The 19,858-nt window shown below is 40.8% G+C and overlaps 1 protein-coding gene across 2 annotated transcripts in view; it reads left to right on the top strand.

Moving 5' to 3' along the window:
• The window catches only part of pik3c2a (phosphatidylinositol-4-phosphate 3-kinase, catalytic subunit type 2 alpha), a 62,833-nt gene that overhangs the window by 39,297 nt on the left and 3,678 nt on the right, over window positions 1-19,858 (top strand). For both annotated transcript variants that reach the window (XM_034149297.1, XM_034149298.1), the window contains exons 13-31: window positions 294-461; window positions 1,070-1,187; window positions 1,872-2,014; window positions 4,855-5,046; window positions 5,270-5,363; window positions 5,464-5,558; window positions 5,759-5,939; window positions 6,045-6,149; window positions 7,366-7,458; window positions 7,782-7,911; window positions 8,537-8,673; window positions 9,766-9,935; window positions 13,146-13,302; window positions 13,847-13,956; window positions 15,674-15,881; window positions 15,977-16,101; window positions 17,727-17,844; window positions 17,934-18,015; window positions 18,695-18,801. In XM_034149297.1, the coding sequence (XP_034005188.1) occupies window positions 294-461; window positions 1,070-1,187; window positions 1,872-2,014; window positions 4,855-5,046; window positions 5,270-5,363; window positions 5,464-5,558; window positions 5,759-5,939; window positions 6,045-6,149; window positions 7,366-7,458; window positions 7,782-7,911; window positions 8,537-8,673; window positions 9,766-9,935; window positions 13,146-13,302; window positions 13,847-13,956; window positions 15,674-15,881; window positions 15,977-16,101; window positions 17,727-17,844; window positions 17,934-18,015; window positions 18,695-18,801 (2,533 nt within the window). The remainder of the gene's footprint in view (window positions 1-293; window positions 462-1,069; window positions 1,188-1,871; window positions 2,015-4,854; window positions 5,047-5,269; window positions 5,364-5,463; window positions 5,559-5,758; window positions 5,940-6,044; window positions 6,150-7,365; window positions 7,459-7,781; window positions 7,912-8,536; window positions 8,674-9,765; window positions 9,936-13,145; window positions 13,303-13,846; window positions 13,957-15,673; window positions 15,882-15,976; window positions 16,102-17,726; window positions 17,845-17,933; window positions 18,016-18,694; window positions 18,802-19,858) is intronic.

The raw sequence follows: 19,858 nt of genomic DNA, 5'->3' as shown, positions 1-19,858 counted from the left end.
CTTATTTCCTCTTCTCTCCTATTTCCTGATGTTTCCTTTCCTCTCTTCTTCTTGTTTTTCCTCTACTCTCCCTCTATATTTTTCTCTTCTGACCTTTTCTTAACTTTCCTTTCCTCTAATTTTCTTTTCTCTTATTTCTTTCATTTCGCCTTTTTCTTCTCATCCCTTGTCTCCTTGTTTGATAAATAAGTATAGACATTTTCTCTCCTCCCCTCTTTGACATTTCCCTCAGGACTACAACATGCTATTTGCTCTGTTCTTTCCTTCGTCTTACTTGGTCTTGTCTCTCCCAGGATCAACTTCCCTATAGCAGTAGCGGTCCTCCCTCTGGAGTCCACTCTGAGCCTGACTCTGTTCGGGGTTTTGAACCAGAACGCCAGCGGCTCCCCGGACTCCAACAAACAGAGGAAAGCTCCGGAGCTGCTGGGAAAAGTCTCCATGCCGCTGTTTGACTTCAGACGGTGAGGAGAGAAGAGCAGCCGGTCTTGTTTTTGCATATCATTTGAGTGGATGTCCCATTTGTTATGAAACATGAAATATCACTGAGTTGTGAAAGATGTATTTTTAAAACAGGTAATGCCTGTGCAAATTCAGTCAGAAGGAAATTAAGTACATACAGAGATAGTTATTTAATTAACGTTATATGTATTACACCTTTTGTACAGGACATGCAGCACAAAGTGGTTTCCAAAAAGGAAAAATATACATCAAAATTCATGAAATAAGTACAAATACATTTAAAACATACATTTACTCTGTTCCTATGTCTTCTTTGTACGTCAGTAGTGGCCTGCTAATTCCCCTCGAGTGCCCTCTCTATCAATCACTGCTTGGGCTGTAAATAAACATTTCTCCTGCTTGTTCAATGAACACAGAATCTCAACAGGTCTTTTATTACACCAAAAGTTGCCCTTTTTTTACTGTGATGGACCTCCAGCAAAACAAAGACATTGTAAAATCATGCACGTTCACTTCCTTGCCACAGTGTAAGGGCTGCTGTTTAGAAACGATTGCTTATTCTGGCTGTTTGTTGTTGTTTTTTCTGACTATTGCTGACTGTGTGTTTCAGGGTGCTGGCCCGGGGCAGTCAGCTGTTGTGTGTGTGGTCGTCTCCTGAGGGAGCGTCTGCTGCCGGAGGCTCTGCAGGAAGCCGTAGGAAGACGCCCGCCGAGAGGATAGTGCTACAGGTTAGTGCTGCTAGACGAGCATTGGTATTAGATAGATAGATAGATAGATAGATAGATAGATAGATAGATGGTTAGGCAAGGCAAGTTTATTTATATAGCACCTTTCAACACAAGGCAATTTAAAGTGCTTTACACAAATGAAAGACATTAAGAAAATGGCATTTAAAAAGAGTCAGTAGTAGTAGTAGTAGTAGTAGTAGTAGTAGTAGTAGTAGTAGTAGTAGTAGTAGTAGTAGTAGTAGTAGTAGGTAGTAGTAGTAGTAGGTAGTAGTAGGTGGTGGTAGTAGTAGTAGTAGTAGTAGTAGTAGTAGTAGCAGTAGTAGTAGTAGTAGTAGTAGTACGTAGACACGTAGTAGTAGTAGTAGTAGTAGTAGTAGTAGTAGTAGTAGTAGTAGTAGACACAGTAGTAGTAGTAGTAGTAGACACAGTAGTAGTAGTAGTAGTAGTAGTAGACACAGTAGTAGTAGTAGACACAGTAGTAGTAGTAGACACAGTAGTAGTAGTAGACACAGTAGTAGTAGTAGACACAGTAGTAGTAGTAGTAGTAGTAGACACAGTAGTAGTAGTAGTAGACACAGTAGTAGTAGTAGTAGTAGACACAGTAGTAGTAGTAGTAGACACAGTAGTCGTAGAGTCTTCAGAAGAGTGAACTGATCCCAAATCTGGACATTGTGTTGCCATCAGGTGGACTTCCCCAACCCACCATTAGATGTTTTATACGTGGGACCAAAGGAAGAGCCTAGACCGGAGCCCCCCTCTCTGGAGGAGCTGGACCCCGATCTGAGACGCAAACTGGAGAAAATCTGCAGCCGAGCTTCAAACTTTGGGTAGGACAATCTCCCCATGCTTTCACAACTATAAATGGGATTACAATCTAAGAGTATATATCATTAACATTTCAAACTATTATTGTGGCAGCCTTATTCAACAGTTTTCTGAGTTTGCAGGTAAAGGTGCTGTCGAGGAAGGATTTCTAATAAAACATTTGGATATAATAATGCCGCTAGACGGGTGGTCTTAATGTTGCTCAGCTTGATGTGCAAAACAGATCTGCTTCTTGTACAAACACAAGATGCTTTAAGAAACTTCTTGAGAGTCTAATACTCTGTCAAATAGTGATTTAAAAACAACAAAATACATTTAAATTCTTTCTTCAACTTAACCACCACCTAGTTTGAGTGTCAGAGTTTCATTTAATCAGAACGTGTGTGTAGTTTAATGTTAAGTCAACTGTATCTGCTTCTAATTGATAATCTTAGTCCATTGACTGCTTCCTGGGCTTGTTGTAGACTTTAAGTAGTGATTCGTAAGACTCCCAATCGTGCACAGACACAGCATTTTCTGGAGAGATTTATCCCCTTCAGCAGACAGCTTTTTGGCCGCCTCTCAGACCACCCGAAATCCGTTGGACTTAATAGATTTAGGGAGATTTTTATAAGATGCCACTGACTTGCCAGCCGGGCTCCCCATGAAGGCCTGCATGTTGTCTGCTGCAGCGTGTCGGTTCTCCCCCAGCTGCTCCTGTGCCTGCTGCCAGCCAAATCTCCTCCACGCTGCCAACATCCATGAGCCTCAAACGGCACTTTAGCACAGAGCGTTCTCTCACTGGCCTTCACCGCCTGCTGCCTGTCCGGGCCATTCATCCCTCCAGCCTCCAGGCACAAGACCGCCTGAGCTGCAGTTTCACTGGTCTGTCGCGTGGGGGAGATCCCTGAAGGACAAATATGAGTTTTTATTCATATGGGGATGTCAGGGTCAAAGAACAGACCACAAACTCAGAGAGGCAAACGCTATCTGACAGAGATATTTAACTTCCCTGAAGGACAAATATTAATAGTTTTTTCTATTATAACTCTTGCCTAAAACTCCTAATCCATTATCGCCTCGCCCTTATTCCACCTAGCTTAGCACTTTTTACTTTTGTAAAAAAAAGCGCTTTGACCACCAGGAAATTCGCTATATAAATCAAATGTATTATTATTATTATTATTAGTTTTTATTAATATGGAGCTGTCAGGGTAAAAAAACAGACCTCAAACTCAGAGAGGCAGACAAGATGTCTAACTTTATTTCGCTTAAAGTACTGCTTTCAAAACAGGTTTAAAAATAAGATAAATTATCATTGATGTATAATGGTGCATAATAAACACATTAAGAGGAATTATTATTCTTAAAAGAAGCACATTTAAAGCAATTCAAAAATATAAGGAAAGATGTTTGAAAGAAATACCACAAATAATTTAAAAAATATATATTACAAACATTTTTTGTAGAAAAAAGTAAGTAGAACGAAAAAATTATTAATTATGTGCAGTATATTAGAATTTAAAGTGGCATATCGGTTCAGTTTTGAAAGAGTAGTCATTGTGAAAAAACTAAAACTCTAGTGGTTGATCATGGGATCTGTGGCGTGATGTGACAGACATGACTTTAGTTTCAAGGTGCAAACATTTCCGCTTGTATTTAGAGGACACTGCCCAAGAAATGTCACACCTGTTTAGTGGTGTTAAAAAGTCTTAGTGGTGGTCATAACCATACTTGCCTAGCATTTCAAAACCACCGCGGGGGTGGGGGGGGTGGGGTTGCTAGTGGATCGCCGGAGCTGTAGATTAACATTAACATGCTTATTGTAGTTGTAAGTGCAATGCCTTGCGGCCTGTAGCATATGTGTGGGCTGGAAAGGAGTGAGCAGGAGTGGTCGATTCTTGTTCAGTTTTCTGTGACTATCTTCCTCACCCTCTCAGACTTTCAGTTGCGCGCGCTACTAAAGAGACGTGCTACCATGGAAACCAACAATGGTGTAGCTGTATTAAAGTCAGAGTGGAAACAGTTGTGAGTAAATCTGATTTTGTCAGAAATTGGGAGAAATATGACCCCGGGAGGAAACCGGGAGAGGGCAATGAAATCGGGAGGGTTGGCAATAATGGTCATAACAGTGGTGTTTAGTCCCCAGTGTCATGTGACCATCAGGTCTCGTGATATGATTGTCCTCTTGTACCTTTATTTCCTAAGGAAGTTAATCTAACCATGTCAGCTCTTTAGTTGTCAATGAGGTTCACATTTTAAACTCTTACACACTTTCAAGCTTACCTCTGAGGATTTCTTTGCTTACATTATTGTAGATCATTTGCTCACTTTTCTGAGGTGCTCTTGAGTGATTCTATTTTCAAGGATTCAAATGCTTTATTGTCATCCGCACACCAGCAACAGACAATAAAATCTTAAGTCCCAGACTCCTGCAACAATGCAACACACAATATACATACAAATAAATAGTGCAATACAACAGTAAAAGTGACATAATGGTGCAAGTGAAATGCATGAATGTAAGTGCTCTTACTCTTTGTCTGTTTTAAACATGTGTGTTGGTCAATTAGGTCAAGTAAGTACACTTGGACTAATTACATATTTTCTGTTAGTATATTTTCACAGTGTTGAAACCTAAAGATAGTCTCACAAATACAAATTAAAGATGACATGAAACAAATTTGATTTGGTTGTATATGACCAAAGGTGAAAAACACATCTGTGGGTCCAAATGATTTATTTCCATCTCTTCCATCTCATCCATCTCATCCATCTCATCCATCTCTTCCATCTCATCCATCTCATCCATCTCATCCATCTCTTCCATCTCCCCTCTCGTCTGTCTTGGCTCCGCCTCCAGGCTGAAGCGTGCGGACCACCAGCTCCTGTGGGACCACCGGCTGCACTGCAGGCAGGACCACCCCAGCAGCCTCCCCAAGGTGCTGGCCAGCGCGCCCGGCTGGGACTGGGCCAGCATGGCTCACATCCACTCGCTGCTGCACCACTGGCCCCTGCTGCCGCCCGTCACCGCGCTGGAGCTGCTGCACTCAAAGTATGTGAAAACACCTTATCTCGCATCTGGCCCAAACATTTCCTGAAGAAGTTTGAAATGATATAGATATTGTAAAAGGTTGTGTACAATTATATTCTAGGAAAAAATGTCATAATGCTTTTCTATTTCTATTATTTGTTAGTACAGTTTTTTTGTCCTTTTTCGGTGCCTGCTGCTATGAAAATGTACCATAATTCTAATGATGTGTGTGATGTATGTGTAGGTTTGCAGATACAGAAGTAAGAAATGTGGCAGTGAGCTGGATTGAGAAGAGCAGTGATGATGAGCTGGCTGATTACCTGCCACAGCTAGTACAGGTACAAATACACACATACATATTCTTCCTGCACTTTTAGATGCTCTACTTACCTCCTCTTTCTTGTGTTATAACTCCCAATTCTCTTTTTTTCTTTCTAGGCGTTAAAGTTTGATAGTCACTTAAAAAACGCCCTCGTCATGTTCCTGCTGTCCAGAGCGCTGGCCAACATCAACATCGCCCACTACCTCTACTGGTGAGTTCACAGCAGAACAGAAGCCCAAGTAGATGTCCTCTTGAATCCAACTCTCCGCTCAGTTGTCAATCAGGAAAATGTATATTTGTCAGGATTTAGGCACTTTGATTCTGATCACATTAAATCGGGCTTGTGGGAAATTGTCCTGTATGATAGTGTCTTTTTAAGTTGGTTATTTTGTGTGTGTGTAATGTGTGCAGGCTGCTGAAGGACGCTGTGCAGGACCCCGCCTGGGGGAGACGTTATGAGCGAGTGCTGGGGGCGCTGCTGTGCATGTGCGGCGTGAAGCTGAGGGCCGAGCTGGAGAAGCAGTCTCACCTCGTCACTCTGCTGGGGGCCGTGGCCGAGAGGGTCCGCCAGGCCGGGGGCTCAACGAGACAGGTCAGTGTGTGTGTTTGGTTGAGTTCTGACTATATTGAACGTTACTTCATTGTGTCTGTGTGTTGGAACTTTCTTATGCATGTTTTTGTATTTCTCTTTGTTCAGGTGGCGCTGCAGGAGGGTCTTGAAAACGTTCAGAACTTCTTCCAGAGGAACAGCTGTCGGCTGCCCCTCTGCCCCAGTCTGGTGGCCAAGGAGCTCAACATGAAGGTAACACACACAACACACACACACACACACACACACACACACAACACACACACTCACAAAAAGATGATCATTTACCATGCAAAAAGATGTGAGGCTGTGTTATGTTCCCTCCTGGACTAGGGGAACCAAAGGGAAGTAACAAAATATAAAATAACTGGGCGAGACAAAAAAGGAGAAAAACTGATTGCTGAAGCCACAAGGTGATGTTTAATAATCAAAAAGGAAAGAGGGCTCATCAGCCAATTTGCAAAGTAAACTTAAGGTAAACTAAGAACAACTTTCTTCTGAAAGAAAGTGACTAAAGTAAAACAATACACAAAGATACACTGGAGCACATCTCCTAACAATGAACAGTTGAACTAGCCGGTCTCACACAGAGACACCACACTACACATGCTGCACTCATGCAGAAAGTTCAATGCTTTATTCATAACGTTGACATGCTTGTACAACGATTCATTAAATCACTTAAGACTAATTTAATCCAATAAATCAAATTCATTTAAATTCAGGATTTCATGTGTGGTAGCATCATAAAATATGAAAAGACATAGAAGCAGGAGTTAATGCAAAACTGTAACATTGCAGGGAAATACACAGAGCAGCAGAATGAGAAAACAATGTCGATCAACAGATGATCAGGAAACACAACAAAAACAGACTTTTCGTAGAACCTCTGTGGTTCAAACCACTGAGGAAATGAACTCATGAAAGTACATGGAAAGTACCCGTTCACCAACATATGAAACTCATGCATTGGTACATTCTCAAATATCTCATACAGACATATACACAGTCACATTCTTTATATCTGCATGCACTTTAAGTTAAAGGATGATCACTACTTATCACAAAAGGAATTGTTGGCAGTTAGGAAGCTTTAATCATATGTTCCTTTAGCTGATGGCTATTATCTCCCAGGTCACAGGCTTTTATAGAGGGGATTAGATTATCTGGTGACCCTTTTAATCACTTTATATCTGGTTATGATCATAATGCGTTTAGTCATTGGATGGGGATCTTTTTGGAGAAGTGCAATGATGACATACAGTATGAAGCCTTTTGGACGGGGAGGCAAAACAATCTGCAGATAAAATAAAATATCTAATAATAAATCACAGATAGAAGAAAAATGATTAGAGACATGATTAGATGCTTTTGTAAAACTGGATCTTTAAAACAACATACAATTCATACGGTCTGTTTGTGTGTGTAGGCCTGCTCCTTCTTCAACTCCAACGCAGTTCCTCTCAAGCTGGCCCTGGTGAACGCCGACCCGCTGGGAGAAGAGATCAATGTTATGTTCAAGGTACTGTGTACACACACACACACACACACGCACACGCACACATACTGTGTTTACAACCTAACAATGTACACTCTATGTGAACAGCCATCATGATATGGTACCTAAAAAACAGGTTCTCTTTCACACACCACTGGTCTACACTGGGTTGTTGTCATTCGTTTCACAAAACTTGTTGCACCCAACTGTTGTTTACATGCTTCTCATCTGAACACTGCGCCCCCTGGTGGCTGAAGTGAGATCCAAACAATAATAATAAAACCTCAGTGTTTGTGTAACGTGTGCCTCTGTGTGTGTGTGTGTGTGTGTGTGTGTGTGTGTGTCAGGTTGGGGAGGACCTGAGGCAGGACATGCTGGCTCTTCAGATGATCCGCATCATGGATCGCATCTGGCTGCAGGAGGGCCTGGACCTGCGCATCGTCAACTTCAAATGCATCTCCACCGGCAAGGACAAAGGTAACAGGCAAACACAAACAGCCCCCATTTACATGTCAAGTGTCACAATGTGGATATGACTTAAAGATTTAGGACACTTTAATTGACATTTATTCACAAACAATCAATGTATTAGGTACACCTAGGTATTACTAATGCAGTGTAATACAACTGTCCTGCAATAAATCCTGTTTTAAGAGTGGTACGGTGACTGCCCAAACATTGTTGAAGAAGAGTAACTATTGCACTTAAAAGGTGTATTTTAGTAAACAAATGAACAGATAAAACAGTGTACAAATTATATTAAATATTACAAAGCCAGTACAGATTATATTAGATATTACAAAACCAGTACAAAATGTACATACAAATAGGAAACGTACAGTTAGTAAACAGTGCAAATGTTTAGCAAGGTACAAAGGACGTGTTCAGCTGCTGTCAGAGGGCACAGCGGAAATCATTAACGCTATCCTGTAAACTAAACTAACTTACTTAAAAAAAGTATTGTTATTCATGAGCTACGTTTATGGAAAGGCATTGTCAAAGTTATGTCTACATATTCCAGTTGTCCATGGCAGTTAATTCATAAAAAGCTGACTGTTATTTGTTTGCATTGTGTTTATAAGAGTTGTGATGTTTCTTAAAGGCATGGTGGAGCTGGTGCCGTCCTCCGACACCCTGAGAAAGATCCAGGTGGAGTACGGCGTCACCGGGTCCTTCAAAGACAAACCGCTAGCCGAGTGGCTCCGAAAGTACAACCCTGCAGAGGACGAGTATGAGAAGGTACAAACACATAGAGCATACGTGCTAAAAGGTCAAAGCAAACATCAAAAACCAGTGAAACTATTCTTTATCTCACAGAAAGTAGGGGTTTCACATATATCATGAATGTCAGTAAGACCTCTGAGCTGCTTGTTAACACTTAGCTGTAAAAGGCTTCAATATTAAACTTTACTTTGACACAATGACTTGACTCTGTTGGAGTGAAAAACACACAGTGGGTAAAACTTTTGAAGTTTACAGGCGTTTACAACCTTTGACTCCTATAAATGTGAAACCTTACTCCACTCCCCTGACCCTTATAATGTACTGATCAAGGTTTGACCCTGAACTTCAGCAGAACAGAGCAATCAACCTTTCATCAGAGGGGCTGCAAATAACCATTATTTACATTAATCCGTTGGTTATTTTCTTGATTAATCTAATCGTTTTCTATCAAATAAGACAAGAAAATTGTAAAAAAATATGTCGCTCAGTCTTTCCCATAGCCCTAGATGTAATTTTCAAATGTCAAATTGTTCACAATTTTCTTGTCTTATTTTATAGAAAACTAATCGAATAATCATGAAAATAACCAACGGATGTTCTATTAACTATCATAAAGGAGGAAATAACCTGTAAATATTAACACTCGAGTGAAGAAAAAGTAAATGGGCGTCAAACGGATTAATTGATTAGCTAAATATTTGAAGAGAAGTACAATTGTCTGACTAATTATCTTGCTACTTTTTCCACTCAAGTCATCAGATATTTAAGCAATAGCTCACGACAGGCCGTGGTATATGGTCATTATATCACAGCTAAGAGGCGTGGTTCGGCCCGACGCGAAGCAATCAATGACAATTCTCAATTTAACACCCTCTCTGGAATAAAGGCACTAAAAAAAAGTTGATTACTTTTTAACATTATACTCAAAGGGCCAGTAAATATCACCCCGGGGCCGGATTTGGCCCGCGGGCCGCCAATTGAATAGCCCTGCTGTACTCTCTATGTATCCAACCAAAAGAATCCCTGAAGCCTGAGCCCTGCACTAAGTATCCATGCTTCTGAACTTCTTCATATGTGTCTCACTTTTTCTCCTCTTCCTGTTTTTAGGCGTCAGAGAACTTCATCTACTCGTGTGCCGGGTGCTGTGTGGCGACATACGTTCTGGGCATCTGTGATCGTCATAACGACAACATCATGCTGCGCTCCACGGGTCACATGTTCCACATCGACTTCGGGAAGTTCCTGGGACACGCCCAGATGTTTGGCAGCTTCAAAAGGTGAGAGTCAGATGAAATGCTCTTAAACACGTGATTGCGGGTATGAGTGTTTGCACGTGATAGTCAGATAAAGCTTTGGTGCTCTGTCAGGGTTTAAAGGTCTGTCCTTCAGGAAGTGAACTGTCATTTGGTTTTTATAACAGGGAGTTTTTAGATAATAGGTGAGGAGTCATGCACCTGTATGCTAACACAAAATCATAATGAAACTTAATTCCATTGATTACCTTATCTAATATGGTGATGAGAACATGGACTCTTAAGCTTTGTGTCCCAGTGGTAGTGTTACAATATTAGACCAGAAACAATTCAATACTTGCAGACCTGTCACAATGAATAAGACAATTAAGCACCATAATATAAGTGCAGTTTTTGGTCAAGAGAGCCCAGAAGTACACTTTATTCATTGTTTGTTGTATGGTTTTATTTATTTATGTATTCCTATTGAAATGTCTGAATATTCTTAAGAATTAAAAGTCACTTTATTATTCTTTGACAATGTACTTGCATTATTATGCCTTCATATATTCATTACAAAAGTGGCAAACAATGGCATTAGAATTACAGTAATATTGTCTATTGCAATCATTTCTGGAACAATTACATATAATTCAACAAATAAGTAAGTAAGTAAGTAAAACTTTATTTTATAGCACCCTTCTCAACACGGATGTACAAAGTGCAACTATAAAATGTAGAAAAAACCTTAAAACACAGCAAGTAAAACATAGGATAAACACCAATGAGAAACAGCTACTAACTCACCTCCTCTGACGCCCCAAAGGCCTGTCGGAAAAGGTGAGTCTTTAGCTGCCCCTTAAAAATCTCTACTGAGGCAGAGGCTCTTAGTTTCTGGGGGAGTTCATTCCAAAGCCTTGGGGGCCACCTCCTCAAAGGCACGGTCCCCCTTAGTCTTTAGCCTGGTTCGGGGCACCCTTAGGAGGCCTTGCTCAGAGGACCTCAGGGCCCGGGTTGTGCTGTGAGGGAGGATAAGGTCGTTAACGCAGGCTGGGGCTTGGCCATGGACAGCTCTATATGTGAAGACTAATACTTTGAATTGGGTTCTGAGATGGACAGGGAGCCAGTGCAGGGCAGAAAGGATGTGGCATGTTTTTTTGGACCGAGTGAGCAATCTGGCTGCAGCGTTTTGGACCTGTTGTAGCCGGTTTATTGATGTTTTGTTGAGGCAGGAAAAAAGAGCATTGCAATAATCAAGCCGGGATGAAATAAAGGCATGGATAGCCATCTCCATTTCTGCATTGGATAGAAACTCCCTGAGCTTGGCAATGTTCCTGAGATGGAAAAAACAGGTACGGGTCAGGAGTTTGATGTGTTTGTCTAGCAGCATAGACTGATCGAAGGTAACACCAAGGTTTTTTATGTTTGCCCTAACGTTACCACTAAATGAACCCAGGTGGCTTGCTACCTTAGAGGCGATGTTATCAGCCGCTAAAATCAGGACTCCTGTTTTTGATGCATTGAGCTGTAGGAAATTGCTTGACATCCACTCCTCGATTGCAGACAGACATGTAATCAGGGTGTTTAAATTCTCCATTTTGACGGGTTTGAAGGAGATGTATAACTGGATATCATCTGCATAAAAATGATACGAGACACCCTTGAATTTGCTAATTAAGTGGCCTAATGGGAGCATGTACAGGGCAAAAAGAAGGGGGGCTAAAACAGAACCCTGGGGCAGGCCGCAGGATAGGGGAGTGCTGCGTGATGAGAACGGGCCCACAGCCACGGAGAAACTTCTCCCACTGAGGTGCGAGGCAAACCACTGGAGGGCAGACCCTGAGATGCCTACCCACTCCCTGAGTCTTATCTAGCATGATGGCGTGGTCCACTGTGTCAAACGCTGCTCTCAGGTCCAACAACACCAGAACCACGCAATCACCTGCATCCGATGCCATCATAATGGAGATCCTGAGGAGAGCTGATTCTGTGGAGTGATGTTTTCTGAAACCTGATTGGAATTTGTCAAGGATGTTATTGTCATTCAGAAATGTATTGAGTTGATTAGCAACGACTTTTTCAAAACCTTTTGACACAAATTGGAGCTTTGAGATGGGCCTGTAATTATTCGGGAGGGAGGGATCTAGATTGGGTTTTTTGAGGAGGGGCTGAACAACCGCCTGCTTAAAAAATGATGGGACGGAGCCAGAGACAATGGAGATGTTTATAATGTGGAGCAAGGGTGGAGCGACACATGAAAAAACGTATTTTAGCATGGACGTTGGTAAAGCATCCAGAGGGCTTGAAGAAGGTTTCATAGCGCTCACTACAGCGGTCAGGTCGGCTATAGTGATGCAGGAGAAATTACTCAGCGTGGCCTGCCAATGTAGTTATCGTGACAGACCTAAAGACACGTGTATCATATGTGCTCATTACTAGTTTCTAAAAAAATCACCTATGAGGGAGCCTGAATTTTTGGGTGTGGGGTTTGTACTCTATAAGATTAATGTTTAGTTTCCTGCATGAAGTGGGTCGTAGATCTACAACTACGCGCTTCTATTTTTAACGTCGGAGCACAACCACATAAATATTCAGAGGCTCTGTCGTAACCAAAGGCCCTGAGGCAGTTTCAAAGTTGAGCATTCACTCTGTGATGCAGATTTACCCAATGGTTTAAACCAGGTGTGTCCAAACTACGGCCCGGGGGCCAAATGCGGACCAATTTGAATCGGCCCTCAGCTAATTCAAAAAGTATAATGGAATATGGCCCACAAAGGAAACTTGTGCTTGTCTTATATTGTACTTCTTAAATATAAATGTACACATATATGACACAATAGTATTCACGTGTTAATAAAACCACTTTTCAAATTAATTCAGTCGATTAAAGTTGGAAACATTTTCTAACAAATCTAAGTTGATAAGAAAAAAGCCCAATGACTTATTTACAAGCTTGAAATACACCCTTCCTATTTCTCCTTATTATAATCAATCTGAGGCTTCTGTGTTAAGGGATGAGCTGCCAACACTCACAAGCATACTTTACCTACATTTGATTGAGTTTGCTAACTTATAACTGAACTTATGAGGCGATATACCTCTAGTGAGCGGCCCAGCCCTTCGTATATTTTTCTGTATGTGGCCCTCGGTGCAAAAAGTTTGGACACCCCTGCTTTAAACTTAAACTTTTTTTACAACTTCTTGACTAACTTGCTCACATTATTCATTTATATCTCCTCTCCTTGTCTCCCTCAGGGACCGCGCTCCTTTCGTTCTGACCTCGGACATGGCGTACGTCATCAACGGAGGCGAGCGACCCACCAGCCGCTTCCAGCTGTTTGTGGACTTGTGTTGCCAGGCTTACAACCTCATCAGGAAACACTCTGGGCTTTTCCTCAACCTGCTGTCACTGGTGAGACTGAACTTATATAATAATAATAATAATAATCTTTATTTGTATACCACCTTTCATACAATAAGTGCAGTTCAAGGTGCTTCACATAGACATTTCAGAGAACATTGATATCACACAGCATTCAGTTACCAGTTAAAAACATAAGAACAAACTAAAAATAGTAGACGTATAAAAAATACATTTAGATTAAAGGTACAATGATGAAATTGCGCAATAAAAGGAGGATAATGCAAATTCAATACACAATCAGATGACAGGTTAAAATGCATAGCAATGCATTGAGAAAGTGCAGCAGAGAGCAGGAGTTTGCTTCCTAAAAGGCTAAATTGTACATATATAACACCCAAAAGTGTTTCATATGTGTATATTTTTTTTATTAAGTACACATTATAGTGTTAGATGTATTCTATGTATATGCCTTTTTTATGAAATATTTTTACTGTACAAAATGAAGTGCAATTAATGTGTTAATCTGCTACAATATTTTGGAATGAAATAACCCAGAAAATGCCTCTGAGTTTGGTGTTTTCTGTGTTTGTAGATGACGTCCTCCGGCCTCCCCGAGCTGACGGGCTCTCAGGATCTGAAGTATGTGTTCGATGCCCTGCAGCCGCACAACACAGACGCTGAGGCCACTATCTTCTTCACCAGGTAACACATCAACTTCTTCTACCAGCGCTGATCAAATATAACTCTTGTTTCAGCAAAAATAAAACTAATTGGCCGCTTGGACTAAGTTTAAACTGAATTTCTCCAACTTTTGAACAACCTTAAAATTGAAAAATCCCAACAAAGGGGAAATGAATGGTGTTTTTTGACAAGTTTTCTTATGTGCACAGCTGCTATTTTGGCCAGAGCTGTTACTTATCTTTTATTTTTGATGTTGCTACTCACTGAAAGTCCACCAGGTGGCGACATAAGTACAGCAAGACAAATAATAGCTGCTGTCTCACATTACAGAAACAAAAAATCTATAAATAGTAACACTTGTTTCAGCAAAAATAAAACTAAGTTTAAACTGAATTTCAACCTCAACATTGTAAACTCAAAATAAAAGGGATAAATAATGGTGTTCTTATTATTTTTTAAACGCTGTTACTTATTTTCTTTCTTTATGTTGCTGCAAACTGAAAGTCCACCAGGTGGCGACATAAGCACAGCAAAAAAAAGAATAGCTGCTGTCTCACATTACAGAAACAAATACTCCTGAAATTCTACAGATAGTATCAGACGGGCCTTGTCTTTGTAAAACCAGTCGGGTTAGATTGTAACTAAGTTTGTTTATATAACAGCTTTAGGTCAAAGCTGCAAGAATATTTGATTTCTGACTTTTTTCTAAAATGTTAACCTTTTGTTAAGACCAAATGTACTCACGGGAGGCAGGTACAACTTGGACAAGCATTTATTTAAAGTACATTTTAAGCGTTACAGCAGATGAATTCCATTCAAGTGACGTCTTGCCCAGTCCACTACTGACTTGATCAATCAGTATTATATGCTATAGCTTTAACACTGCAGGAAATAACATAAACTCAGTTAAAAACGTGCAGACTTACAGCAGCTTACTAGCATGCCTTAGTTAAAAAACGTACAGCAATATCACCTGTCGTAAATAATGAAATATAGCACTTTGTAACATAGGAATAACAAAAAGAAACGACGTCCACCTGTGTCAATATATGCAAAACTATACAAAATGGTAGTACAAGTTTAAAGTGGACCTATCATGCTATATTTGAATAATATAGTGTAGGACCATACCTATATAAGGCATATTTATACTTTTTTTTTTTCAAAATACCAAACAGATCATGCATTTTAGCCATGCCTCATTTTGATCAATTTGACATTTTTTAGCTCTGTTTTAGCAAGAGCAGATTCTGTGAGAACAGCACCACCTACAGGCCTGGCATATGTACTACAGCGTCTCCAGCGCTTTCGAACGGCAATGGCCGTGGCTGTCTCCTCCTGATTGGTGGAGTTGGCCCAATAGCCGTAGCGCCACCGTCCTGACGTCAGGACAGTGTTCAAATCTGGATCAGTTTTTTATCAGATCCGTTTGCAGCCCCTTTTTTAGAGATTTGGGTATGGAGGAAAATAGAGAGGGTTGTGTTTTCTGACACTTGGTGAGTTCCCTGGAACACCGGGGACACATATTCATGTACAAAAGACGTACAAAAGTGCATTTTGCATGATAGGTCCCCTTTAAATGACGTTCAAAAAGGATCTAATCTCTTTTGCCAACATAATAATAATACGTTTATTTAGTAGAGTTCCATAGTGTTGGAGCCAAATGTATAAGAAAAATGTCCCTAAAATAATGTGTAATCAAGTGGCTCTTCCACCCCTCTTTCCCCCCACTCTCCAGGCTGATAGAGTCCAGTCTGGGCAGCGTGGCGACCAAGTTCAACTTCTTCATCCACAACCTGGCCCAGCTGCGGTTCTCCGGTCTGCCCGCCAACGACGAGCCAATCCTCTCCTTCTCCCCGAAGACGTACACCATGAAGCAGGAAGGCCGCATCCTGCACGCCTCCATCTTCTCCTTCCAGAAGAGATACAACCCCGACAAGCACTATGTGAGTTTATCACGCTCCGTCAATTCAGTGGATGTAAGTTTTAGAGAAGCGCTGACCCCTGACTGCACGTCTGTCTCCCTCTCTCTCCTCTCTAGACGTACGTGGTGAGGATCCTGAGGGAAGGCCAGACTGAGCCCAACTTTCTCTTTCGCACTTTTGATGAGTTCCAGGAGCTCCACAACAAACTCACCATCCTCTTCCCTCTCTGGAAGCTGCCCAGGTAAAACATGACACCCTGACCTTCAGCCTTTTATATCACGTTTCTGTTTAATTGTACCCCAAAGCAATGCTCATTTTACTCACTCACAAAGTTGTTGAATACCTGGTGTGGAGGAAACTTCTGTGTAGTAATGCATGGAGTCACCGACTCAGGAAGGAGACACGGTGAGAGTTGGAGCTTTGATGTCAAACACTGATGGGTTTATTCAGAGTATTCGGCCGGAGGATTCACATCACAAATCAAAGAGTCAGAGGTTCTGACTACACGGTAGAGTTGCCACGTCAATTCTGAAGAGCCTCTCTCTATGCTAGACCTAAAAGGTTCACAGAGAGAAATCAACATCTCTGAAGGAGTAGACTAAACACTGAATCATCTGCGTCCGACGCTCATGGCCTCAAGGATTTCACATCCTGGAGCCCACAAACACCGATAAAGAAGTGCTTCAGTGTTCCCACAACAATTACCCTTCGTGCCAGTCAAGTTGACCGGTCTCACACTGGTGACAACAACACATATGGCACCAAGGCCTTTCCTTCAAGGAGATAACACATGTCAGAGTAAAAGGTTAGATATCTAGAAGAATTATTCCTTAACACCTGGGACTTTATTTTGCGACAACAGAGGTTGAGGTTCCAAGCATTGCATTACACTTTATTTAGCTGACACTTTTACCAAAGCAACTTCAAATAATTGCAATTAACCAATAAGATAACAATCAAGAAAGCAAGATTATTTCAGTTACATTAGCTTTAAATAAGCCAAACCATTGTGTGCACTGTGCAGTAGGGCTGTACCCGGATATCCGAATATTCGGTCGTTGGCCTACTATTCGGTTTTCAATTTCGTTATTCGGATATTCGTTTTTGTTCTTTTTTTGCCACGGCTGCCAAATTGAATTTTGTTTTTTTAATCTCCAATATCAACGCAAGAGCTTGTGCCTCTTCGGAGGGTGCTAACACTTAACCATAAACGTTATCCTTTATTTTCTCATTCTTTATATGTTGATATTACTTTTCTCCGTCACGTTGTTTCCATAGCAACAACAACTTCCTGTCAACTGCGCTAACTCTCCTTCAAAATAAAAGCATGTCCATACAAAATAGGAAGCCAAGCCAAACTACGTAAGACATATATACAACTGCAACGAAAGTAACAAACGCAATGCAATATCATTTTCAATTTCAAAGAACACAAATCGGGTTAGTTACATTAACAAATAACTATAAAACAATAATACTCTAGAATAACAAAATGGATGCCTTGAATAAACCGAAATACACGTGTTAAAGCGCTCGCTGCTGATTACTACCCCTACTACTGGACTATCTACAGGGAAAAAGGGAATGGAGAAAAACACATTGTACCAAAAGTGAATTAAGTTGGGGCATTAATGTCTCAATTACTGATCTAGTTTCCTTAATACCAAGCTGTGATACAGTATTTTCTTTATTGACACATCTGGGCTTATCACAGTGTGTTCTAGAGAACCAGAACCCTGTTATTATCTGCTTAACTTTCCCTCTATGATCCTCTGAGATGCTACCTCAGTGCTGTTGCTTAAAGGAAAGTCACATCACATTCTGAGAAATAGTGAATTTACCTCGCCTTCTTTTTTAAATCTCCAGTTTCCCTAACAAGATGGTTCTCGGTCGCACCCACATCAAAGAAGTGGCCGCCAAGAGAAAGCTGGAGCTCAACAACTATGTGCACAACCTGTTGAGGAGCTCCACAGAGGTCACACAGGTACACATATTCACACAAATACTAAATAAACCCAGCGGGACAATGTTATGTACGAGTCAAGGAAGTAACATCATGTTCTCTGTCTCTAGTGTGACCTGGTGTACACCTTCTTTCATCCAATCGCACGGGATGAGAAGACAGAGGGTTTAGATGCCACACCCAAAGCACCAGGTAAATAAAACCTGCACTTTTGACTCCCATTGTTCAAGTTTCATACTCACTGTATAATAGACAAGGTGAATTAAAGGTCACCTATTATTCAAAATCCACTTTTTCAGTGTAAAGAGACTGAGAAAGTTTCAGGAACAAAGATTCTCTCTCTTTTTGTCCTGATCCATTTATATAAAAACCTGTCTGAAAATGAGCTGATCAGATTTTGGCCACTTTATGATGTCATAACGTTTTTTTGGCTTGTGTAACCATTAGCCAATCACCAACCAAGGTAACCCCCCCCCCCCCACCTTATCACCTGAATCTCCTCCTAGAGCACCATTGTGTTCTTTGTAACCAAATATCTCTCAGAGGGGCGTGGGGAGGGGCTCCTTATTTTCATCTGAAGTAACAGACAGAGAATCAGCACTTTGGAAACAGGGCTGAAACAGAGGGGATTATGGGTAATGATGCAATGATCTGTTTGGTGTTTGGAGCCAAACACTTCAGAGACATGTTTTGTATATATCTGAGACCTATAATATATTGATGAAAAACAGTATAATACGGGACTTTTAATAAATAATTGTAGTAATTTATTGGGTAATGAGGACTTTCTACCTCAGACAAAAGGATGTGTTTGTACCTTTTTAATTTGTTTTTGTTGTAACTATTTCCTGATTGTGATGATTTGTTGCAGAGCCTCCTCTCAGTCCCACCTCTGGTCGGGTGGAAGGAGAAGTGAAGCTCTCGATCTCCTACAGGAACAGCAACCTCTTCATCATGCTCATGCACATCAGAGATCTGGTAAATAGACGTTATTTAATACTATCGTGGCTTCCTTCCTTGTTTTTTCTTTCAAGCCACTAGACGCCTTAAACAGACATTTCTAACTGGTTTTCTTTCTTTTATATTACGTACAGTTGAAGAGTTGCTTGGCCTCCGATGGTTTGGATGATGTTATGCGATGTGTTTGCTCAAAATAAAACAACAAACTTTTACACATGCAACAAAGAACAGAGGCCTTTACAATATTCAAAACAAATAGGCTAAACTCAAATAAAATAACAAACACCTTAAAGGGGACCTATCATGCAAAATGCACTTTTTGATGTCTTTTATACATAAATATGTGTCCCCGGTGTGTCGGGGAACTCACGCAGCAACCCTCTCTCTTCTCCTCCGTACCCAAATCTCTAAAAACGGGGCTACAACGGAGCTGATCCAGATTTGTGTCCGATATGACGTAATATCGGAAATGTGGGCTGGCTTTACACCCACGGCCCTATCAGAAACGTTGCTATCAGAAACAATGCCCGACTGTTTTGGACGTAATATGGTCGGTGTTTACATTAGCATCGCTAACACTCAGAGCTAACCTGTACTGAAAAGCATGTGTGTGAAGAAGCAGGAAATAAAAAGGAACTCACCTTGTGGTATAACCGGCAAGAGAGAAAGCCTTTGAGCTCCATACTGTTTCAGAAATAATCCTTGATAATCCATGATATGGCGTTTCATCACCGCAGTATTTAGTTTAGACAGTAGCTGCCGGGTCCCGCATGAGCTCAGAACCCTCCTTTTTTTTATACATTTTTTATTTTTTTTAAAGCTTTATACCCAAAATCAGCACTTTTGAAACAGGAAGTGAAATAGAGGGATATGAGGCATGGCTAGAATGGGTGATCTGATTGGTATTTTGAGCAAAACACTTCATAGACATGTTTTTTATATATTTGTATACATCTGAGACCTATGCTATTGCCTAAAAATAGCATGATAGGTGACCTTTAAGTATTCTTTCTTTCTTGATAAGGCTTATATAACTTAATAACTTAAAGGGTAATTGGACGGTTAAAAACTGTTC

Source organism: Trematomus bernacchii, unplaced genomic scaffold (assembly GCF_902827165.1).
Source record: "Trematomus bernacchii unplaced genomic scaffold, fTreBer1.1, whole genome shotgun sequence".
Lineage (NCBI taxonomy): Eukaryota > Metazoa > Chordata > Actinopteri > Perciformes > Nototheniidae > Trematomus > Trematomus bernacchii.
This window is presented reverse-complemented; position numbering and strand designations above follow the sequence as displayed.